Source organism: Chelonoidis abingdonii, chromosome 7 (assembly GCF_003597395.2).
Source record: "Chelonoidis abingdonii isolate Lonesome George chromosome 7, CheloAbing_2.0, whole genome shotgun sequence".
Lineage (NCBI taxonomy): Eukaryota > Metazoa > Chordata > Testudines > Testudinidae > Chelonoidis > Chelonoidis abingdonii.
The window spans coordinates 37,577,019-37,600,771 of NC_133775.1; the positions used below are offsets into that span (position 1 = coordinate 37,577,019).

Below are 23,753 nucleotides of genomic sequence, written 5' to 3' on the forward strand. Positions count from 1 at the left end.
ATCTGTGTTCACCAGGGAATTGGTGAAGTCCCTCAAGACTACTCAGGGAAAAAGGGGGTCCTTGGGGGTGGTGGTAGCGATACCAGATCTAAGCTAGTAATTAAGGTTAGAAGTGTCCATGCAGGTCCCCACATCTGTACCCTAAAGTTCAGAGTGGGGAAGGAACCTTGAGAATTATATTTTTACTTTAGCAATACAACATATTCCAACATGTTTGATTTAATGAAATCACCAACAAGAAATTTAATCATTAAAAAATTCTTTGGTTCATATGTAAAAAAAATACCAGCCATCTGTATGTCTTACATACCTCAGTAGCAAACTGCTGCAATCCACCAATATTAATTGGTCCCTCCTCTGTAACAAATAAATTGCATCCACCTACACAAAGATCTGAGGTTGGGCATACCATTCCGCATGTCAGACCCAGTGGGTTGTCAGAAAGAATCATTTTGGCAGCTCCATAATAGTTCTGCATGAAGAAAACAAAATCAACAATAATGCCACATAACAGGGAAGAGGAGATCGAAAATTTTGTTCCTTTTATGTGGCTAGTAGAATAACACTGCACCTTTGATAAAAATTTAAAGACACAAATTTGCCATATATGTGTATTACCAAGCAGGACTGAAAAGGTATTGGGGACAAATTCAGAATGTATCTCACTGTATGGCAGGAATATTTAAATTATTTCTTTTTTATTACAAAAATATTCTAATTTGTTTTATGTTGATTTTCAGTTATTTTTGTAGAGTTGTGTAGTGGATTTACAGTTTTATTTTAAACATAACATCTTGTGTGTATTACACTCCAGTAAGTGTTCTCTACATTCCTAAGTCAATTATGCAGCTGGTGAACAGACACTATGTAACTGTAGCCCCCAGTTCTCTCTCCATTCACTCACTTCCTAATAAATAATAACAACAACAAATATCAAGAAGAGCCCAGGAAACATTTATGTGCTAGAGGTTTCTCTAAAGACCACCACTGATCATGGGAAGATAAAAGTCACAGCTATGCAGGGGACCAGCATCAGGTTCATGCACTAATGAAGCGGCCTGGAGGGCTTGTGCTAGCAAATGCAGATGGGAGTGAGCGCCATTCCAACCTACAAACAACTGCAAGAAGAAAGAAAGGTTTTGTTTTCCATTCCCTCTAGCCACCTCTTCCACATCTCATTCTGCAGTAACTTTTTAATGAAAATTGTTTTCAGAGCTGGTCTATCACTACATTGGTCTGTGCAAGGGAGTCATTCTCCCAACCAGGACGATAACTGGCTCAGAAAAATCAGAAGCTGTAGAGCCAGTAGGAGGTGAAGAGCCCATTGACAGGTGCCCCTTCCCAATGCAGAGCTGGAGAGTTCTATTTTCCACCTTCACAGGGTAATACATGCGCATTGTGTTTCTTGTTTTGGTCATGCCATGAGGGCAGGGGACTGGACTCGATGACCCTTCCAGTCCTAGAGTCTATGAATCTTCAAAGGAAACAATATCCCACACAGTGTGAGATTCAAGTAGTGAATATGCAGAACATTTTCAAGAACTGATTATGTAACAAAATATGGATTACAAAAAAAAAAAGTCATATATGATTTGAAATGTTCTAATTAACCAAGAGGCACATTAAAGGACTGAGCATAACATTCAGAGGCTCAACCAGATGATGCAGTCAGGGACAGTGAGTTCCAGTAGGGCTCCAATGTTTAAGAAACAATTTTGTAGAAGTAGTTGAGCCTTTCTTCTACGTATTGCAGTGCCTACTCCACTGGACATTCCATGATTACACCGATCACAAAGCTATGAATACATTTTCAAGGGGTTTGCTCCTAAATTACTATATCAATTGGAAGCTCTAGTCTTGGGCAAACAGGAAAAAATTGGTTAATTAAGCGAGTCATTTGTGAAGGGACTTCCTTCAGCGGTTTTGTCTGTGGTGACAGGTAAGTGAAATATTGGGTCTGATTCCCATTTATGTTGTCCACTTTTTACTGCTCTGGCAATGTAAAGGGGCCCAGAAGTAGCTGTTAATTAACCTAATTAAAAATTTAATTTACACCCACTTTATGGCTCCTTTATTCTGCCAGAGCAGTATAACAGATCTTCAATGTAAATGAGAATCCAGCACATTAAGTTCAATATTCAATATTGGCTAGAGGAATTGTTTCCTTGTTTCTCTGTAAAAGGACCACCCAGAGCTAAATTGTTGGGCATTTGTCTTCAGAATTCAAACTTTCACATTTTGGTTTTGCTTCACATTCTGCTGGGTTTCTTCATGGGGCGGGGAGGTTGTGCTCAGGACAGTTATCTTTGTTGATTTCAACTTTGGTACACGAGAAAGAATTATAATAACCAAATGTAATTTCATCTAAGAAAGATAATTAAGGATTCATACATCTTTGAAGCTTCATAATTAAAATTGGTGCATGCAGATAATTAACATCCTTAGTTTATCATATTAACTAACTATTCCTCTTTAAGAATCATTTTTATCATAGGCCAGTACAATTTTCACATTTTAAGACAGATTATATATATATATGTATATATATATGAATGAATGAAATAGTTTAAAACATTTTCAAACTGCTTCAGTGGCACCCTCCTTAGAAATCTCCATTACGTAACTGTGTTATTGAATTATGATCTTGATTAAATTTAAGCTGAGGAACATTACTTATTAATTTGATATGCAGTCATTACATACCTTTATATATAGACTTTTACAATACGAATACTGTGAGATATGCAGCACACATCACAATGCCAAGTAGTAAAACAATATGCACTGAATGTATAAAATGTTTTGTAGTGTTAACATTTTTAAGTGAATGTAGTGATCAATAAAAAGGCACCAAACTGACAAAGCTAGATCTCAAAGTGTGCTACTTATTCAGAGAACAAGCATATCAAAAGCAGCAGCACTGCAAGCTTTCCACACGGATTCCACAATATGCCTCAATCTGGTGTTAAAGGGATCACCTCTAGAAGTCAAAGGGGAATTTAGGTTAAATACTCACTCAGCCTCTCTACTTAGGCTGCCAAAAAGAAGCCAATTAGTGTTAATTCTACTGGTGGCAATGCTGTAATGTGGACATATGTCTATTCAGAAAAAACACAGTATCAACATCATGGGAAGTACTACCTAATAGATAGAGCCCTAGACCTGTATGCTATTCCCAACTCTGCAACTAGCCTGCTGGGTGACCTTGGGCAAACCACTTCTCTATGCCTCAAGTTTCCTCATGTTTGAAACGGGGATGATAAGGGCCTCCACTATAATGGAAGCTAGCTATTGTTTTATTAGTATAAGTCATTTTACAGGGTCTACGTAACACGTATCAGATGGTAACTTTCAAGATGAAATCCTTGTCACCTTCCCAAGTGAGTTGCCAAGCAACTTCAAGCGTACGATTTGCCATCAGTCTGTTCCGAGCTGTACTTGATTTGAACTGGTAATCTTAGTGAAAAGCTCTCATGTTCTATTACCAGTTTTGTAGTACAATAAAATATTTAGATGTTTTCTGTGTTGTATTTAAGTATACTATGGAACAATATTTCTTTTAATAATATTTTTCTAAAATAATTACTATGTTTCAGATAAGCTACCATAGTTTTCAATCAGCCACTGAGCCAAATCCTCAATTTCTGATCCTATCCAAATTCACCCATCATGAGCAACTAACTAGCTCATTTGGAAGAATTTTATTGCGATGTTATACAGATCCTGCTGCTATAAGTTATGTGTTCAGGAGACCTCTGATGTTTCTCATAATTGTGCATAACTGTCATTTGCTGAAACATCAACTTTATTCCAGAAAGGATATTTTAGGACAACACAAGGCAGGTTGTCCTAAGGAAGCATATAGCATTAGTAAAAGACCTTTTAGAGATATGAAGAATTTAGAATTATAGATCGCACTTGATTTGCACTTGACTTACTAGTTATATTACTGCTTGCTTGTTGAAGACCAACTATCCTACTTTATAGGCACTCAAGTTACTAATTATCAACTACAAAACTTACTGTAGAAAAGAGGAGGAAATCCTTAATACAATATCTAAAATACTTTGCAACTCTGTGATGGTTTGTTTCTGTGTATTTATCCCTTCTTTACTATACTGCTCTCATGTAACACATGCCAGACATAGTTAGAAAGAATGCATTTTTCTAAACTTTTACAAAAACTAATAAGGACAGGAAGTATAATCTAGTTTTAATATGCCGGTGAAAATTATAGTACTGTTGTACTAGAACAATAAGTCATTTTTCATATGGTAGAGACAAATTAACAAATAATAAATAAGAATACTTTGCACTTATATGACACCATCCATCCGAAGATCTTTGGGTGCTTTATGGTGGGGACCCTTGAAATCTTGCCAGTTTTAACTGAGATAGTTACCTCAGTATCTTAGTCTTCTGTGATACTTCTTATGTAAGGAAAGTACTTCTAAATATTAAAAATACGTACATTATATAATTGCAAACATTTATTTAGCACTTATTCCAATTCTCAATTAAGTTAATGGGATTCTTAATCATATTCATATAACACAACCGTAACAGTTATTTTACAGAGCCCAAGGATGTGCTAGATCCCTCACAGAAGAGGTAAGGTGATCTGACCCCTACCAGCAGGAGTTTATGAACTAATATAAGACATGATACACAAAGGGGTATCTAGACAGTGCAACTGAGGGAGGATGACCCAGCAAAGGCTATTGCACAACCTAAAACAACAATAATTTAGAATTAAAATAGTTTGGAATATTTTTAAATATATATAAATAAATAAGCAGATGACTCAGTTGGCTAATTCTTGTAGATGTCAGGGAGGAAGCAGGTCGAGAACTAGAATGCTTTGGAGATTGTTTTATTTAAATGGAATAAATGCCTCCTCATGCCTTGATGCATAAAATCTCTTTTTTTCCTAGGCCCTTCCACAAAAAGAAATTAATCTAACTAGATAGGATGTTTTTTGGTTTCCTTTATTAAAATGGCAATAAATACACATTGGTAAGGGAAAGAACAGAAACAAGCCTTAAACAGACATCAATAATCAGTGGAAAGCAGGCAGAGGAGGATCTCTACATGCATCACTTGGAAGTATTACATAATTTGCATGCAAATGAGAGGTTTTTTTTACTTGAGAAAACCTATTAAAACATGTAGGATCAATAATGTGAGATGAAAAGAAATTACATTTATTATCAGGAAATTCTTACAGCGTCTATTCATTCATCTAATTTAAGTACACTACATATAAATTTCACATAGATCATGAATTTCTGATATTGTAGTTTTCTCAAATACAACAAAGTGACTGCAGGATTGTGTTCTGTATAAAAAGAATGAAAGCACTAGCTTAGCCAGGATGTAGAGATGGAGTGGAGTGAAAGCAGAAAGGTAGGAAGAGGAGTGGGAGGGAAAGGGGGGAGGGGAAGGCAGAGAATAAAACAGTGTTCACTTCTTTTTCGTGTCTCTTAGTGAAATGTTTAAAAATGGACACAATTACAAAACAAAATTCCAAGAAAATTACTTTCACCTCCGGTCCACTGTTATCTATGTTTTCTTAAGTTTTTACAAAAATCAAAATGTGTTAGGTCAAATTTGTTGTTTAAAGTGACATAAGGAACAACAACTGAAAAACATATATTGATACAGAAGAAAGGTATCAACAACCCAACATATTTATATCTATGCACATCAGTTCAAATTTGAATAAACTCACCCTCCCATATTTCAAAGCAGAATGAACAAAACAGAAGAGTGAGTTATCAAACATTGCATATATTCTATTACAATGTTGCTGATATTTAATCAATCCAGAAAACTTTCACATCATTTGACTTATGTCATCATAACAGGATTGTAATTTCACACAGTGTCACTATCTTTTTATAAAAAAGAGGGAAAGGAATATCTTGTACTGTCATTTTGCTCTTTGTAGTCTAGAATGTGAGAGATTCCTTAATTGACATAGTGTCATTGCAACAAGTTTATTCCACATAATTATACTACGGCAACTGAAACCAGCTGTCAGCCATTCCATTACACTAACTACAAATAGACATCTCAAGAAAAGTCACTGTTTCAAGTATATCAATTTAACACCACTACTATTTTTCTTTGAAATGTTTTTTGTACTTAGTGACTTGAAATATGTAGAGATTAAGAAAGAAAACTGAATAAAACTGTACTTTCAAAAACATGGAGCCTCATGAATTTTTCTTAAAAAACTGTAATGCATATTTGTTTGCAATTCTTACCAATCTTACAGCCTTTTACAATCTAGTAATTGTAACTACAGTATCACAACTATACTATTTTACATCTAAATTCTGATTCATGATTTATAAGACATTCCCTTATTGTGCTTCCCAAAGTACCTCTGGAGTGGAGAAGGAATTATTCTATTCTCTCCCTTCCTCTCACTTCTCACAATCCTGTTTCCTTCTCTTCCCAATCTCCCTTCCAACCTCATATAGCCCCCTCTCCCATTCACATTCTCTCTCCTTGTTCCCCCATTGTTTCCTGTCTCCCGTCTCCCATTTGCCCTTATTATATTTGCACACTTATTTTCCCTCACTTCCCATTTATAAGATCCTATCCCTAACATTTTCCCTCTCTTTTAACCCACCCATCAGCCTCCTACAGCATACATTCCCCCAAAACCCTCAGTCTTCCGCCCTACACCCCATATTACCCAATCTGTCTGTCTCTCTCCTACGCAATCTACATTCCCCCAATGCCCTTTACTCTCTTCTTACCCCATACATTTTCCCGGAACCTCTCGCTTGCACACTACTTACTACTGCACCCTCTCTGGCTCGTCCAGCACTTCGTCAGACCCCCTCATGCTCACCACATTCCCCTACCTCTTCATAGTTTCCTGTCCAGCCTCTTACCCACAGAATACACCTTTCCTGAGGGAAGCCAGGCTTCAGTTTTGCTAAAAATAATGGGAGTTGATAACCATCTTAACTAAGGGAAGACTTACTTTTGCATGCAAAGACTGTTGGGAAATGATGGTCATGTTGAATCAGGGCAGTTTGGCTTCAGCCCCATTCAAATTAAAGGAAGATGGAGGCTCTTTTGAATAAGGGGGAAATTGCAAGTTTGATTGCAGGAATCACAAAATCCTGGGAAACTAATAAAAACTACCAAATATTGTTAGACTTGAGATAAAATAATGAGAGTTAGGCAAACTGGGTGTTGCTGTGACAGACAAGTGTGACTTCAAGCAATTGTGCCCATTCAAGGGACTTTTTATGACATTAACAATTATATTTTTGCATCACTGATCTATAATGGCTGACTCAGTCATTCACATAAGTATCACTGAGAAAGGAATACCACCTTCTACGCCAGGTATATCTTAACAAAGCAACAGTTGTGTAGAGCTCATACCTGCTCCCTGGCTCAGACTTTTATACTGCTTGCTTTCTTCTAAGAGCTACCTAGCTGTTAAGCTAATTATCTCGTTAGCACATCAGGCTCCCTACAGGTGCGAGTAATCCCTTCTACCTTCCCAAAATACAAACTACCTAAGTCCCTCCTACTCTAACTACACCCAGTGTCCTTCTCCTGGGTTCTCACTCACCAGGGTGCTGGCTTCCAAAGGGCTCCATTGATAGCATCCTGTCAAGTCAGTATCCACTGACTCCTATGGCTAACGCCGCTCACAGGAATCTATAGCACCAGCACAGTCCTGTCAGAATAACTGGTAAACACTGAAGATGCCAGATAATGAGACACACTGAGACTGTCTCACTTCACAGGCAGGTAGACTATGCAATTGTGGGACAGGATGGAAAGCAGGGTTGTGGCACATCAGGGAGTTGATTGTGACTCCCTGATTCCTGAGGCCGTGTAAACCGGTCTGGCTTGGGCTCATCCCCCTCAGGCGCAGCGGGGAGCCAGGGCGCCTCCTTACAGGCTCCAACAATGCCTAAAGTTGCTTCTGGGCAGCATAAGATCCACCATTGCTACAGGGTCCTTTAACGAATCCTACTCCGTGAGAGACTGCTGTTGTGGAGCTCCATTTTGCCACGCCCTCTTCCCTGCCTCAACAAACTGGGATAGGGGCGGTGGGGCAGAGACTCAGGGCACAAGCCTACTGGCTGGCTCTAAAATCCTAACAGCACTCTTGCAAGTAGGTAAAACACAAGAAAAAAAAATCTTTCTCCTATAGCTTGTAAGTACTTGTATCTTTGCAGATTTAATTTTAAATGAAAAGATTAATAAAACATGACACCCTTAAGCTTCAGAACAAGTTTTTTTTGTTGTTTTTTGGTTTTTTATTGCAACAGCTACATTTTAAACACCAGAGTTAAATATAAATGGCCTCCAAAAATCAGTTTAGAAAGAATACTTGTCTGTCATCTTTTTTTTTTTTAATTTAAAGTTTTGCAAAATAAACTAACATTCACAGTATGTTGAATCTAATGTTGCATCTCACCTATTGAGAGATTCAATTGCAAACAACAGTCTGTAGGAAGGCTACTGAGTAATGCTGACTGGGAAGACACAATAGAATAGATTGTACCTTTGGAAAGTAGAGCTGTAATTCAGTTTGTATGAAAAGGAAGAATGGAAGTTTTGGTATAAACTCTACTGAATCACAGAAGCCTGACACAATACAGCACAAGTGACATCCTTTTCTCCAAAAGGCCCAAGGCTCATTGAGCCTAGCAATTCAATTACCCTCTCAACCCAGAAAGAACCCCCCGTCCTGAGTTGAGGTCTACTGGCAGAGCAACTTGGAACAGCCTACATTGTACATGGCCTGTAAATATCTAAAAAGCCCCAGGCGTTAGAGAACAAGAATCCCTGACCTTTTATGATTGCTACAATAGTTTTTTTTTCTTCCCCATCGAAACATACTACATAGAATGGAGTCCTTAAATAGCTGACAAAAGAATATATTTTCAGTAAGCCACTGTTTAAACAGTGTATGTTTATAATACAACCAGTTTAAATGAATACCTGAGTGTCATACTACCAGCTACTTAGTGAAAGAATATGAACACAATGAAGGATAGGCAAACTGGTTTGTATAGTATGATTTAGGGCATGTCTACACTACAGTTGCTACACCAGCAGAGCTACAGTGCTCCAGCTGTGGCGTCGTGGTATGGATGTTGCCTATATCAATGAAAGAGGTTTTCCCATCAATGCAATTAGATGGGAAATTAGATGCAATGCAGTCAATGCACCCCTCTCTGAGAGGTGATAGCTAAGTCAATAAAAGAATCCTTCCATCAACCTAGCCACATCTAAACTGGGGGTTAGGTTGGCCTAACTACAGTGCTCAGGGTATGAAATTTTTCACAGCCCTGAGTGACATAACTAGGTCAATCTACTTTTTAAGTGTAGACCAGGCTTTTAAGTATGTTACATTTTAACTTAACAAAAAAATGGTTAAGGGGTGACTTGATTACAATTCACAAATATCTACATGGGGAACAAATATTTTAAAATGGGCACTTCGATCTAGCAGAGAAAGGTATTACAAGATTCAATGGCTGAAAGTTGAAGCTAGACAAATTCAGTCTGAAAATAAGGCATACATTTTTAGCAGGGAGGGTAATTAATCACTGGAACAATTTACCAAGAGTCATGGTGGATTCTCCATCATTAACAATTTTTAAATTGAGGTTGGATGTTTTTCTAAAATATGTGCTCTAGAAAGTATTTTGGGGAAGTTCTGTGGCCTGTGCTACAAAGGATGTCAAACTAGATGATTACAACAGTCCCTTCTGGCCTTGAAATCCATTAAACCTTCCTTCTCCCTGCACATCATCATTTTGAGATTTAAGCCAGTCTGGAAATTCTCTTAGCTACAGCATTGTCTGCAAATATAACCTGCTCTGGAACTTCCCCCAAGTGAGGAAGGAAGACTGTCCATTGGGTGAGGGTAAGGAAGTTGCTGGGCTAGAAGTGCCTGACGGCCTTAGAAAGATGAGATGATGTAGGAACCTACTGGGGGAGAACAGGAGTTTGTTGAGGGGTGAGAGAGGGATTTGGTAAGGACAGAAGTAGATTGAGAAGGAGAAGGGGGACCTCAACAGGTCCAGCTAAGCATCCAGATTCTGGATTTCTTACTAGACATGGCCCCCCAGAGGTCCCAGTGGTCGCAGTTCACCATCCCCAGCCAACGGGAGCTGTGGGAAGTGGCGGCCAGCACGTCCCATTGCCGCAGCTCCCATTGGCCAGGAATGGTGAACTGCGGCCACTGGGAACTCCGAGGGCCCGTGCCTGTGGATAGTCAGTGTAAACAAACTGGTGGCCTGCCAGCAGATTACCCTGATGAGCCGTGTGCTGAATGTTGCTGACCCCTGACCTATAGGAAATGGCCTAGGACTAGAAAGGTGGAGAGATGGATTGTAATCTCAGCTATACCTCTGTCCTTCTCTGTGATCTTGAGCAAGTCATTTCACCTTTGTGTGCCTCTGTTTATCTCCCACCCTTTGCCTGTCTTTTCTATTTAAGCAGTACGCTCTTTGAGGCAGGGACAACGTCTCTCTGTGTGGTTGTACAGTTCCTAGCACATTGGGGTCCTGATCTAAATTGGGGCCTGTTAGTAATGTAACAGGGTCTAGAAAATGATAGGAGATGTGGAGAATTGTATCTAAAGGTTCTTGAGGAGTAGAGATTGTAGAGTATTGTGTCTTTAGGAAGCTGGTAGAAGTATGAACAGCGGAGTGGGGGTATGGGCATTGGTGGTGACTTGGGAGCAGGACGGAGAAGGGAGAATCTCTGTGGTCTCTTCTGTATAGCACCATTGCCTAGACTGGTTCCTGAGCATATCAGTTTGTTTCATTTTGGGGGCTTTTTAAAAAAAAAAACAACTAATGTTCGGTCATTTTAATTTACAGTTCACCTGTAACACTGAGATACTCACGCAGCTGGGCAACTTTAGATTTCCTCCACATGGGCTAGGGTAAAAGACTGCAACATAAGGCTGCATGTAACTTATTCTGGGAACTGAGAACACTGAGGTGCAGAGCTGATTTTACAGATGCAGTAAATGACTATATATCTTTGTACTAACATTTTGGCCAGCACAATGAGGAAAGTGTAACCACTTGATATTTTCTTTAAGCCATCATTATGCTGTGTTTAACAATGCTGTCAGTCTTGTCACATTTTTCAGGCACCAGCACCAGGCAAAAAATATTGTTGAGCCCTTCTCTGCAAAAGTTACTGCTTCTGAAAAGAGACTGTAGTTATAGGCATGGAAGGTCCCTAAGAGCAAAGCAAGTCAGGCTATGACTGCAGGTTAATAATTGCTGAGTAATTTGAGGTTTTAGATTTTCCCTTAAGAAATACTGTAGCTCTTTAGAGAATGGCGGCGCTATGCCATTTTTTTTTTAAAGCAGAACTTCCTGATGAAGTAGCAACTGAGTCAGGATTTTACCCAAAACCATTAAAATCAGACCCTTAATATTATCTCAACATACCTGTAGCAGGATGAAGTCCCAGAACATATCCCCTCCTCATGGCACTGCAGTCACCCTGCCTCAGTTTCCCCTCATCAGTGATGGTTCTCTAGGACTTCAGCATAGTTCAGTTGCTGAAATGACCGTAATAATTAAATTCCAAAGAAAAACATCACTCGCTCTAACCTCAGGCCCATGCTGGGCAAAGCCCTTCTTCTGAGAGGTTGTCCTGTAGCACACCACAGCCTTCAACCTTTCATCTTCAAGCCCTTCAGGGTTCTAGTCAATCACTTCTTCCTCCCCTTAACAGCACGGGTCTCTGTACATTCTCCCAGGATAATAGCACAGGGGGTACCTACCCTCACCCTTTACTATGGGTTCTCTGCCATTGGAATGCTAGACAACTGGGCTATCTGCCTTGTAACTCAAACCCTTATTCGCTCTCTTTCCCTCCCAGCATCTCTTCTTATGTACCTATGTACCTCTCTGGAGAGTCTTTTCTCTCAGGTCTTTTCTAGTCCCAATTCTGGGCTTAAACATCCTCTCCCTTGGGACAGACTGACCAGAGCCCTCCTTCCTTGGGCTGTACTGTAATCCTACCAAGCTTCTCTCAGCCCCCAGCTTCCCCTTGGAACAAGATAACCGAGCCCTCATTCCTGAAGCTGTGCTTCACTTCAGACAGACTTCCTCAAGCCCGGGATATCCATTTTACCTCACAGCCCTTCCCTGCATGTCTCTCATGGCTCCCCCTTTGACTGAGCTCAGAGCAGGTCTCTGACTCACACCTGATCCCCATTCCCAGTTACAGTCAGCTAATTCTTCCTAAATACCAATTCTTAAAAGGGCTATTGCCCTTGAAGGGGAGAAACCACCGTACTACAATGCTTCCATACTGAAATTTTCTTTAGATTTTAGGGTACTATAATGTAGCGGAAAGGAGAAGACCAGCAGATTCATTGCTGCTTTGTATCTTCTTTGTTGAGGGCTTCTTTATTTCACTATATTTCAAGGATCCATTAAGAAGTGATATGCCTCAAAGTAGTACAGTACCAGTGGAAACAGATGCCTGGCATTCATAAAAATAAATGCAGCACTGACATAACAGATTATATAACAGAGCAGTCTATATGCAGATGCCGGACACAATGCCACAATAATTGTTAACCATGTTAACATGTAATTATGTTATAAACGACATATGTCTTAATAACTCCTTTTGTCCCAACGTTTATTGTGAGGGTTTCAGCTCATATAATATACGTGTAATAAAAACAACTTGGCTGTCAATTCACCCACAATGTGGCTGCTACCTTACCCTCAATGTGTAAACGAGACCCACTTTTCTCTCATTTTAAGTATGTGGACTCCAGTACTGGCAGGATATGTGTGAGAGACAGGTAGCAGAAGATGGGGCCAGCTGCTTCTGTAAACCTCTCACCCAAAACAGCCTCAAGTCCTCCCAGTAGACCCCAAACTTGGATGGAGTAACAGCAAATCAAACTTCACCAAAAGACTTAAATGAGCTTTTAAAAGGTAAGTGGTAATTAATATCTTTTCAGGATTAGAATGCCCCTCACAACCTGATTAATACAGACAGATATTTTCACATTAGCTGTGCAGTCGGCTTCAACGTTCGTATTTTTGACTGTTAAAAGGTACTTACTGATCTGAAGGCAACAGAAAGTATTTTTTTCTCCATTAACAGGATAGCATCTGGAAAGACTCCACCTTATTAAAGTTGATTATATTTATTGTTGTAATAATTTATTAATATTATTGCGTTTTGTGAATAAAAAATGATAAAGCTTATTTACTTGAACCCTAGTAATGAAAAACATCCATCCCTGAGATGAGCACCTGCATGCCAAGTGTCAGTCCAAAGCAAATTTTATTAAGAAAATTATAATCATTTTGTGAAAATATTTTATTCTCTAATGGAAAAAAATAATGTCTTGTAACTATAATGGCTCAGTCAGGTAACACTACAATGAATTTGTTACACCGAAGTGTTTTGTTTTGTCAGTACTATTAATTGATTAAATCCATCCAAAACAAATACCTGAAAAAAAAATATGCTGAAGAAATAGATTTACCATACAGTCTGTGCATTTACAATATCACCAAAGAACAATATCAGTAAGAATAATTAAAAATTAAGAAGAATCTGTTACATTTGATCATACCTGTTCTAAACATTATTTTATTAGAGTCTACAAAGACAAGGATTGTAATTCAATCACACAAAGAGAAATGCAAGCAACTGCTGTTCTTGCTTTTCATTTACTACTGTGAGCCTGCTTTTACCTTGTTTGCAATACTTGTGATAAATGACTTGATGTCTAGATTAGTTGGGCAGCTCTTCTGACAGGGGGCATCTGCACACTTTAAGCACCTAGGGAAAAAAATTAATGAGTTAAGGAGACATACAGTACAAATAGTGCCAATAGTATAAGTTTTTTTCATGTACAAATTGGTAAGTCTAAAAAATAATAATGCTTTACATTTCTATAGAGACTTCCATATAAGTATTTCAAAGTGCTTTGTAAACATTATTGAATTAACTCTCACAACAATACAGTGAGATAAGTTTTATTATCCCCATTTTAAAGATGGGGATATTGAAGCACAGATATGTTAAACAAATAGCCTAAAGCCACACAAGAAGGCTGCGGTGAGCTCAAAAGAGAACTCTGACCTCTTTGGTTGGGTGTTTTAGCCAGAAAAGCAGCCTTCTTCTATAATAAGCAGATCCATAAAATCCACCATTCTGAATGTGCAATCTATCGCTATATTACATATACAAATATGGTAAAAGAATGTTAAGACTGAAAAGTTAAGCATTCAAAAGATAGGAAATGCCACAATTTTTATCATCCATTGAACATTATTTGGGAGCCTCTGTGCCATGCACAGTCTTATTATATAATCATATTATTTTTTCCATTGGACCCCTACCTTGTTCAGTGCACAGGATGGATGATGCTCACTAAATGAGTAGCTATTTGATTTTTCTCTTTATTTGTATTCTTTATTATTTTATTCTTCCTTATTGAATGCATGGGCATGGGTCTTATTTCCTAAACACCATTCAAACCCTGCTCTGAAGAAAATAATTAATTTCATCATAGGCCTTTCAATGGTATTCATCACTGTAGTATCTGCTTCACAAACAGTTACTATATCTTCACAATCTAAAAATATATTTTTTTCTAGACCTGGCTCGATAACAAATTCTTCTGCGATCTTAGGCAAGATCTGTGTGCCTTAGTTTTTCCAACTGTAAAACAGATGAAATTCATTAATGAAGGTCTATAGGCATAATTGAGAGTATAATTTTGACAACTGAACAATCAGATATGTAGAGTTTTACAACACTTTTATAGGAAAGATGATAAAAATAATTCATGATTTATATGGCTCACCCTGTTTCGGTCCCAAGGAAGAATGGCTGCTAAACATTGGGTCTTTTATTTTGTGCAATACAATTACTTTAATGAGTTAGTTTAAGATTTAGATAAAAGGACAAATTTTTACTTCTAAACTGTGGGTTTACAAACTGTGACTTCAGGAGTACAAATAAGCACTCCTATGGCAACTTGCACTGAAGTTGACTGGAATTTTCAATACATATCTGAGGGCAGAATGGGAACTTTTTTCCTCCATGACAAATTATATTGTATAATAAAACACACAGACTTAAGTAGCAGTGACTAATGACCAATTCTTGCAAAGGCATCCATGTGAGCATACAGGTCTAAGTTCACCTCCACAAGTCCTTTTACAGGATTGGACCCTAAAGAATAATCTAGTCGATGCATGATTTTTAAAAAAGCAAGCATCAGCTAAAGAGTTAAAATATACCCTGTTAAAAGATTTTGATGAGGGGTTGGGGTTTTTTTTGTTTTTTGGGGGTTTTTTTGGCCTTACACTTTAGTGAAATATCATAGACCAAATGCCACACTACTCAGAATTCATTTAATTATTCTGAATATTTTTCAGCATAATTATAAAAAGATGTCTATGTCAACTTACAGAAAATAGCAAAAAAAAACATTTTTCAGGTCTAACATGGCTACAGCATTCCCAAATCTCCCATAATTATTTAGTAATAAATATTACCATTATAGTACAGCCACAAGGATTAGGGTCCCATTATGTTGGGTGCTGTACAAACATAGACAGAGATCATCCTAGTTGTAGGGGGCTTACGGTTCATTGGTTTGCTCCAATTGGTTGTAAAGCGAGTAAGAAAAGGAAATTGTTACAGCTTGTTACCTACCTCACCATGATTAGCAGTCAGTATTTTGTGGACAACATTTCAGAGATGAGTTAACTGGGAATTTGGAGAAGGATATGGTAACAGTTGTTTGGATTTTATAAGAGAGTTTTTTTTCCATGCATTTGAAGAAGCATGGAAGAACAAGTGATCTTAGTACTCTAAGCAGACTTGATGAGAGCAAGGCTGCAGTATACAAGGCCAGAAAAGAAGAGGTTGTAGTAATTGAGATGTGACATGATGAGGGCTTGTCTGACAGTTTTGGCTGTGTAGACAGAGAGGTGAGAACAGACTTCAGAAACATATGTAAGAAAAAAGCAGCCATTCTGCTATGTCTTTTCTCCACCGCTGCCCCAACTCAAGACAGTTTTTAAAATGCAATAGCTCTTTAGGCAGGTCTGCATGGACTACTCTTAAGACAAAGTATATTTATATTAAAAATGAATAGAAAGGCCCCATGACAGGATAGCCAATGCATAGATTAATGTTTGTGTTTATTAAGTATCTTTACCAAATAATTTCTTTTTTTATTATTATTGAATGGTTCACAAATAACAGCTGTTGAAAACATCAGGTGTTAATGAGGCAGGGCAAAGCAAACCTGAAATACAGCTTTTTTAGGGGAGAGCATGAATATGCCAGTAGGCTCACTCTGATAATAATACCATCTTCCAGTTCTCTGAGTGCTCTGCAGACTAAAGTGCATCAGGCTGCCATTAATCCCACTTATCACACTGACAACTCAGTAATTACACTACTGCTATAGTCAGGTACTGCAGTCCGAATAAAATATCAGCCACTGCACGGAATGCATGCTGGTGAGATGTTTTATTAAACTTGGGGGGTTGATCATCAAGTGACATTAGTGTTGACCTATTTTTCTATTTGACAATAAATTATCCTTTGACCATGCCATAATAGATATTATAGAGTACTTTTACTGTACCAAACAGCAAAGGTACTGCATTCCAATGAGCTAGGCAAATGGCATAAATAAAATAGTAGAAATAAATGCCAGAATATCATTACCTAAATTGCTTTAAGTGACTGGTACTGTGAAAAATCAGAGACAGTACTGTACTTAGGGGAATATGCCAACATTTGCTGTAAACCTCAATACTACATATATTTTCCCTTATGTGCCAGCATTATAAATTAATGGCAAAGATTACACTTTTGTTTTACCTTGCCCCTTTTGAAATTCCCCTTTACTTTGAGAAAGCCCCTTTTATTTTTCAAAAGGTACTCTGTTATTATGTATTTGGTTTATAATGCACTATAAGCAACAAAATCAGTAAATAAAAATTCTCCAATCCACTTGTCACAACTAATGCATTTAAATGTATAACAATACATTCACGTTTTAAAATAAAGCAAAATGGCCTTGATTTATTTTTTTATCAGTGGTAATATCTGTCATGGAGAAAACAAAAATTTAAAACAATATACATATTTATATTTAGGCATATCTAAATCACATATGTAAATTAACATACTTACATCCTTGTAACAATGAAATACAACAAACTCTTCCAGTTATCAATACATGTTAAACATTTTCTCCCCCCATCTGTCCTTGGAATGACAATTAAATCATTGAGGAAGACATAAAAGTTCTATGATATTGTATTGTTTTAAAACACGGGGGCTATTCACTATTCTGAGAGCCAGCTCAAGACCTATACACTACTTAAGCACCACTAAAACCTTATTTTGAGACTTTATGTGGCATTCCACACTAGATTGATTTTTACTCATGGTAACCTATATTTAAAACATTTCATAAGGGACAAGGTCAGGAGCGGATTTACCATGAAACAAACTGTGTGGTGGTACGGGGCCTCCAATGACAGGGGTCCCCAAAATGCAGGACAAATCTCATCTGACAATCTGCTCCTGAGTCTCAGCCGGCGATGCAGCAGGGCTCAGGCAGGCACGCTGCCTACATACCATGGCTGGTGGCCCCACACCACTCCTGGAAGAGGCCAGCTGCTGGCACATTTCTGTGCACTCCTGGCGGCGGGGGGAGGGGAGAGGGGAGGTGGCACCGTGCGCTGCCCCCACCCTGGGCAGTGCACGGAGACCCGCTGCCCTTCTCCCTCCCAAGGGCCATGCAGAGATGTGCCAGCAGCACTAAGGCAGCTCCCTACCTGCTCTACCTTCCTTTCTCCACGCCACGCCGCTCCCGGAAGTGGCCGGCATGTCCCTGCAGCCCCCGGGGGGCACGTGTCTCAGTGTGCTGCCCCACCCCAAGTGCCGACTCTGCAGCTCCTATTGGCCAGAAACTGTGACCAATGGGAGCTGCGGGGATGGTGCCTGGGGGAAGCAGCAGGCAGAGACCCCCTGCCCCCCTCCGCACGTAGAAGCCGCTGCCGGAGAAGGTGTGTGTGCTGGTTGCTTTGGGAGCCATGCTGCCCGAGGTAAGCGCCAACGTCCTGCCCCTCTCCCGCACTCCAACCCCCTGCCCCAGCACAGAGCCCGCATCCAGCACTCAAACTCTCTCCCAGAGCCTGAACCCCACATCCCCTCCTGAACCCCAACCCCCTGCCCTAATCAAGGTACCTCACTTTATTTTCATTTACTTCCCATTACTTAGAATATAGGAGGAGGAGGAAGAAAAAATAATGAAAAATGGGAGGGGAGATAAGAGAGAATGTTCTTTTTCTTGGCTTGGTCCTGAGGGAGGGCCCCGAAAATGAAGCTGCACACAGGGCCCCACTAACTCTAAATCCACTACTGTCCAAGGCAGAACACATGAAAATAGTCATTTGAAAAGTTGCAGTCTAAAAGAATGTGAAGCAACCAACTCAAGAGAGAAAAGAATGTATTGTGTTGATACCACAGCAACTGAGACAAAAGATATTATATAGAGAGAAAATTACACATTTGAAACATAAATGTACTCCAAAACCCCAATCATTAATCCCACTTTAGATAAGATTCCATTTGGATTCTCACTTTTGAAGTAGGCACAGGTATACTAATTGTCCTGTGTGAATAAAGCTAGGAATAAAACATCTATATCAATTAACCATTTTTTGCAAAGTATTTACACAAGAGAATGCTCTGTTGTGTAGCTTTATTTAGCGTTACAGGGTCATTGAAATGTAGAACTAGAAGGGACATTGAGAAGACATCAAGTCCAGCCCCCTGAAATGACCGAGGATCAAGTAAACCTAGACTATCCCTGACAGGTGTTCATCCAACCTGTTCTTAGAAACCTTTGAGGATGGGGATTCAACTACTTCCCTTGGAAGCCTATTTCAGAGAATAACTGTCCTTAAAGTTAGAAAGTTTTTCTTAATATCGAACCTAGATTTCCCTTGCAAGATTAAATCCATAACGCCTTGTTCTACCTTCAATGTATATGGAGATTAATCAATCACAGTCCTATTTATAACAGCCCTTGACATTTGTGAAGACTTATCAGGTGCCCCTTTAGTCTTCATTTCTCAAGACTAAACGTGCCCAGTTTTTAACATTTCCTTATAGGTAGGTTTTCTAAACCTTTTATCATTTTTGTTGCTCTCATCCAGACTCTCTCAAATTTGTGCACATCCTTCCCAAAGTTTTGTGCCCAGCATTTGATTTTTCCTTCCTAAATGAAGTATTTTGCACTTGGAACTTCATCTTGTTCAGTTCAGACCAATTCTCCAATTAGTCGAGGATATTTTGAACTCTAATTTTGTCCTCCAAAATGCTTGGAACTCCTCCCAACTTGGTGTCATCTGCAAATTTTATAAGCATATTCTTCACCCCATTCTCCCAGTCATTAATGAAAATATTGAATAATACCAGACCCAGGACTGATCCCTGTGGGACCAAACTAGTTATGCATTCTCAGTTTGTCAGCAAACCATTGATAACGACTATTTGAGTAAGGCCTTTCAACCAGTTGTGCACCCACCCCAGAGCAAATTCATCTAGACCATATTTCCTTAGTTTGCCAATGAGATATCAAAAGCTTTACTAAAATCAAGATATATTATGTGTACTACTTCCTTCCATCCACTAATCCAGTAACCCTGTTCCCGTCCTCCCCTCCCCAAAAATAAGTTGGTTTGGCATGATTTGTTCTTGACAAATCCATGCTGGTTATTCTTATATTCCTATTATCTTCTAGGTGATTACAAACTGATTGTTCAATAATTTGTTCCAGTATCTTTCCAGGTATCAACATTAGGCTGAGTGGTCTATAGGTCCCAGGTTTTCCTTTGTTCCTCTTTTTACAGACAAGTACTATGTTTTCTCTTCTCCAGTCCTCTGGGATTTCACCCATCCTCCATGAGTTCTCCAGGATAATTGCTAATGGTTCTGAGATTCCTTGAGCTAGTTCCTTAAATTCCCTAAAATGAATTTCATCAGGCCCTGCCTACTTGAATACCTCTAACTTATCCAAATATTCTATAATCTGTTCTATCCCTATTTTGGCTTGCATTCCTTCTTCATTTTGTTAATAGTAATTGTGATGAGTATCTGGTCACTATTAACCTTTTTAGTGAAGACTGAAGCAAAATAGGCATTAAACACCTCAGCTTTCTTGATGTCATGAGCTATTAGCTCTCCTCCCCTGCTGAGTAGAAGACCTATGCTTTCCTTTGTCTTTCTCTTGCTCCTAATGTCTTTAAAGAACCTCTTCTTATGGCCTTGTATGACCCTTGCTGCATATAACTCATCTAGTGTCTTAGCATTTCTGATTTTCTCTCTATATGTTCGTGCTATTCTTTTGTACTCTTCCTTAGCAATTAGTCCAACTAATCCTTCCACTTTTTTGTAGGTTTCCTTTTTGATTATCAGGTCATTACAAAGCTCTTGGTGGAACCATATTGGCCACTTACAATTCTTCCTATCTTTCCTTCACACTGGGATAGTTTGCAATTGTGCCTTTAATATTATCTGCTTGGGAATCTGCCAGCTTTCCTAGACTATTGTTTCCCTGAGATTTTCTTCCCATAGGACTTTACTTACCAGTTCTGAGTTTGTTAAGTCTGCTTTTTTAAAGTCCATCATCCTTAGTCTCCTGCTCTCACATGTTCCTTTCCTTAGAATCATTAAATCTATCAGTTCATGATCACTTTCACCAAAATCGCCTTCCACTTTCACATTCACAACCAATTCCTCCCTGGTGGTCAGAATCAGGTCTAAAATGGCTGTCTCTCTGGTCACTTCTTCCAATTTCTGAAACAAAAAGTTGTTCCCAATACATTCCAAGAACATATTGGAAATTTTGTGTTTTGCTGTATTACTTTACCAACAGAAATCTGGGTAATTAAAGTCTCCCATTACCACCAGGTCTTGTGTTTTGGACATTTCTGTTATTTGTTCTAGAAATGCCTCATCCCTCTTGTTGCTTCTATAACTCTATAGTAATTTTCCATGTCACCAACATCATCTAACTTTCTGTTAAGGGAACATGTTTTATGCTTTTCTGTGGCCTTTTGTCACCTGCCCCTGTTGAACCTAGTTTAAAGCCCTCCTCACTGGCAAGTCAGTGCATGAAGATGCTCTTCCCCTTCTTGGCCAGGTGAACTTCATCGCTTCCCAGGGGCCCTTTTTCTGGTAACAATATCCCATGGTCGAGGAAGCCTAGGCCCTCATCAAAAGCATCTGTACAACCACGCATTCATCTCCAGGATGTGTAAGGGTCCTTACCCTCTACTGGTACAATAAACAAGAACACAACTTGCACTCCCAATCCCTTCACCCTTGCTCCTAGAGCTCTGCAGTCACTGATGATCTGCTTAGCGCCATACCTGGCACTGTCATTAGTGCCCACATGGATGAGCAGCATGGGGTAGTGGTCAGAGGGACTTTTTGTAACATCTTGGGCATGGGCTCCAGAGAGACAGCACACTTCCTGGGCACCACATCATATAATTGTGTAATGACAGATGCCCACATGTTCCAACATAATACACATGCAAAAACTTGGACTTTCAATTTCTTATTTAGAAGGGTCAAGTATTTGTGTACACACACACACACACACACACGTACATTCATATTGATCAATGTAGCTATTCTGAATTTGCACCAGCTGAGGATCTGGTCCACTAGCTTTAAGAGAAGTGTAAAACACGGTTACTCACCTTTGTAACTGTTGTTTTTCGAGATGTGTTGCTCATATCCATTCCAGTAGGTGTACACGCCGCGCATGCACGTTCGTCGGAAGACTTTTACCCTAGCAACTCCAGCGGGCCAGCAGGTCACCCCCTAGAGTGGCGCCGCCATAGCAGGTAATATATACATATATACCTCTGCCGGCCCGCCCCTCCTCAATCCTTCTTGCCGGCTACTCCGCAGTGGGAAGGAGGCCGGTGTGGAATGGATATGAGCAATACATCTTGAAAACAACAGTTACAAAGGTGAGTAACTGTGTTTTCTTCTTCGAGTGATGCTCATATCCATTCCATAGGGATTCCCAGCTTACCGTAGGGTGGGTTGGAGTAGAGAGGTCGCAGCGTGTAACACGGCAGAAGCCGAAGGATGCATTCATCTGTGACTGCTGGACCAGGGCAATAAGCGGAAGCGAAGGTGTGCACGGAGGCCAGTTGTGCCTGCAATTTCCTGATGGGTACTCACGCAAGGAACACCGTCGATGATGCTTGGCCCTAGTAGAGTGCGTCAGTCACATTGCCCGACGGGAGACCGGCCAGGTCGTAACAGCCCATATGCAGGACGTCACCCACGAGGAGATCCTCTGCGAGGAGACAGGCAACCCTTAACGCGGTCAGCTATGGCGACAAAAAGCTGGGTTTGCGAACGGCTTGGTCCGTTCTATATAAAAGGCGAGCACCTCTACGCACGTCTAAGGAGTGCAACTGCTGCTCCCGGCGAGATGAATGAGGTTCGGGAAGAGTACGGGTAGGAATAGTCGGTTGACATGAAAGGCCGAGCAACGTTGGGAGAAAGGCGGGGTGCAGCCTTAGTTGTACTTTGTCGCGATGGAACACCGTATACGGGGCTCTACCACGAGGCGTGCAGCTCTGACACACGCCTAGCAGAAGTGATGGAACCAGGATGCCGTCTTCCAGACAAGTAGAGGAGGAACACGTAGCAGCGGTTGAACGGGGGGACATAAAACGGGACAAAACTAGGTTCAGATCCAAGAGGGGGCTGGCAGAGAACCTGGGGTAGAGACATCCAGACCTTTAAGGATCTAGCCACCCATGGGTTGAGAAGACAGAGCGGCCATCGCTCCCGGGGAAGGTGGAGATAGCCACTAAATGAACCCGGAGAGAGGACACCCGCCAGGCCTGCTGCTTGAGCGAAAAGGTAATCGAGGACGATTGATGGAAACATGAGGTGGGGTGGAAGTGCCTCTCCGCGCATCAGCACGTAAGCATTTCCATTTGGCTGAGTAACATCGTCTTCGTAGATGGCTTCTAACTTCCCAGAAGCACCTGCTCCACTGGTGAAGAAGTATGCAACTCGGACCTAGTCAGCCACGCAGGAACAGGCTGAAGGTGCAGAACGGAAGGTCCAGGTGACGAAAGCCGGCCGTGGTCCTGGATCAGGTCCAGGTGAAGAGGCAGGGGACCAGGTCGACTAACCGACAGGTCCAGCAGGAGAGAGAACAATGCTGCCGGGGCCACGCCAAGAGCGAACAGAATCAAGCGGCCCTGTCCCTGCGCACCTTCAGAAGGACCGTGTAATAAACGGAAACGGAGAAATGCATAGAAGAGGTGCGCTCGCCCAGGAATCAGAAGGCGTCTGCAACGAGCCGGTTCGCGACTTTGGAAAGAGCAGAACATCGGGCACTTTCTGTTCCTGCGGATGCGAAGAGGTCATATGGGGATGCCCCACTCTGGAAGAGCGCCAGGCGATGTCCGGTGAAGGGCCACTCGTGAGCAAAAGGGAGCGGCTGAGCCGATCCGCCAGCGTATTCCGAACCCCGGGAGAAAGGAAGCAACTAGGTGAACAGAGTGGGCTATGCAAAAGTCCAACAACATCATGGCCTCCTGACAAAGAAGAGGAGCACTCGTACCGCCCTGCTTTTACATAGTATACCGTCGTGTGTTGTCGGAAAAACC

The 23,753-nt window shown here is 40.3% G+C and overlaps 1 protein-coding gene across 3 annotated transcripts in view; it reads right to left on the reverse strand.

Moving 5' to 3' along the window:
• Positions 1-23,753, reverse strand: part of DPYD (dihydropyrimidine dehydrogenase) — a 594,472-nt gene that overhangs the window by 359,667 nt on the left and 211,052 nt on the right. For all 3 annotated transcript variants that reach the window (XM_075067810.1, XM_075067809.1, XM_075067811.1), the window contains 2 exons: positions 13,749-13,836; positions 311-472 (listed from right to left, as the gene is read on the reverse strand). In XM_075067810.1, the coding sequence (XP_074923911.1) occupies positions 311-472; positions 13,749-13,836 (250 nt within the window). The remainder of the gene's footprint in view (positions 1-310; positions 473-13,748; positions 13,837-23,753) is intronic.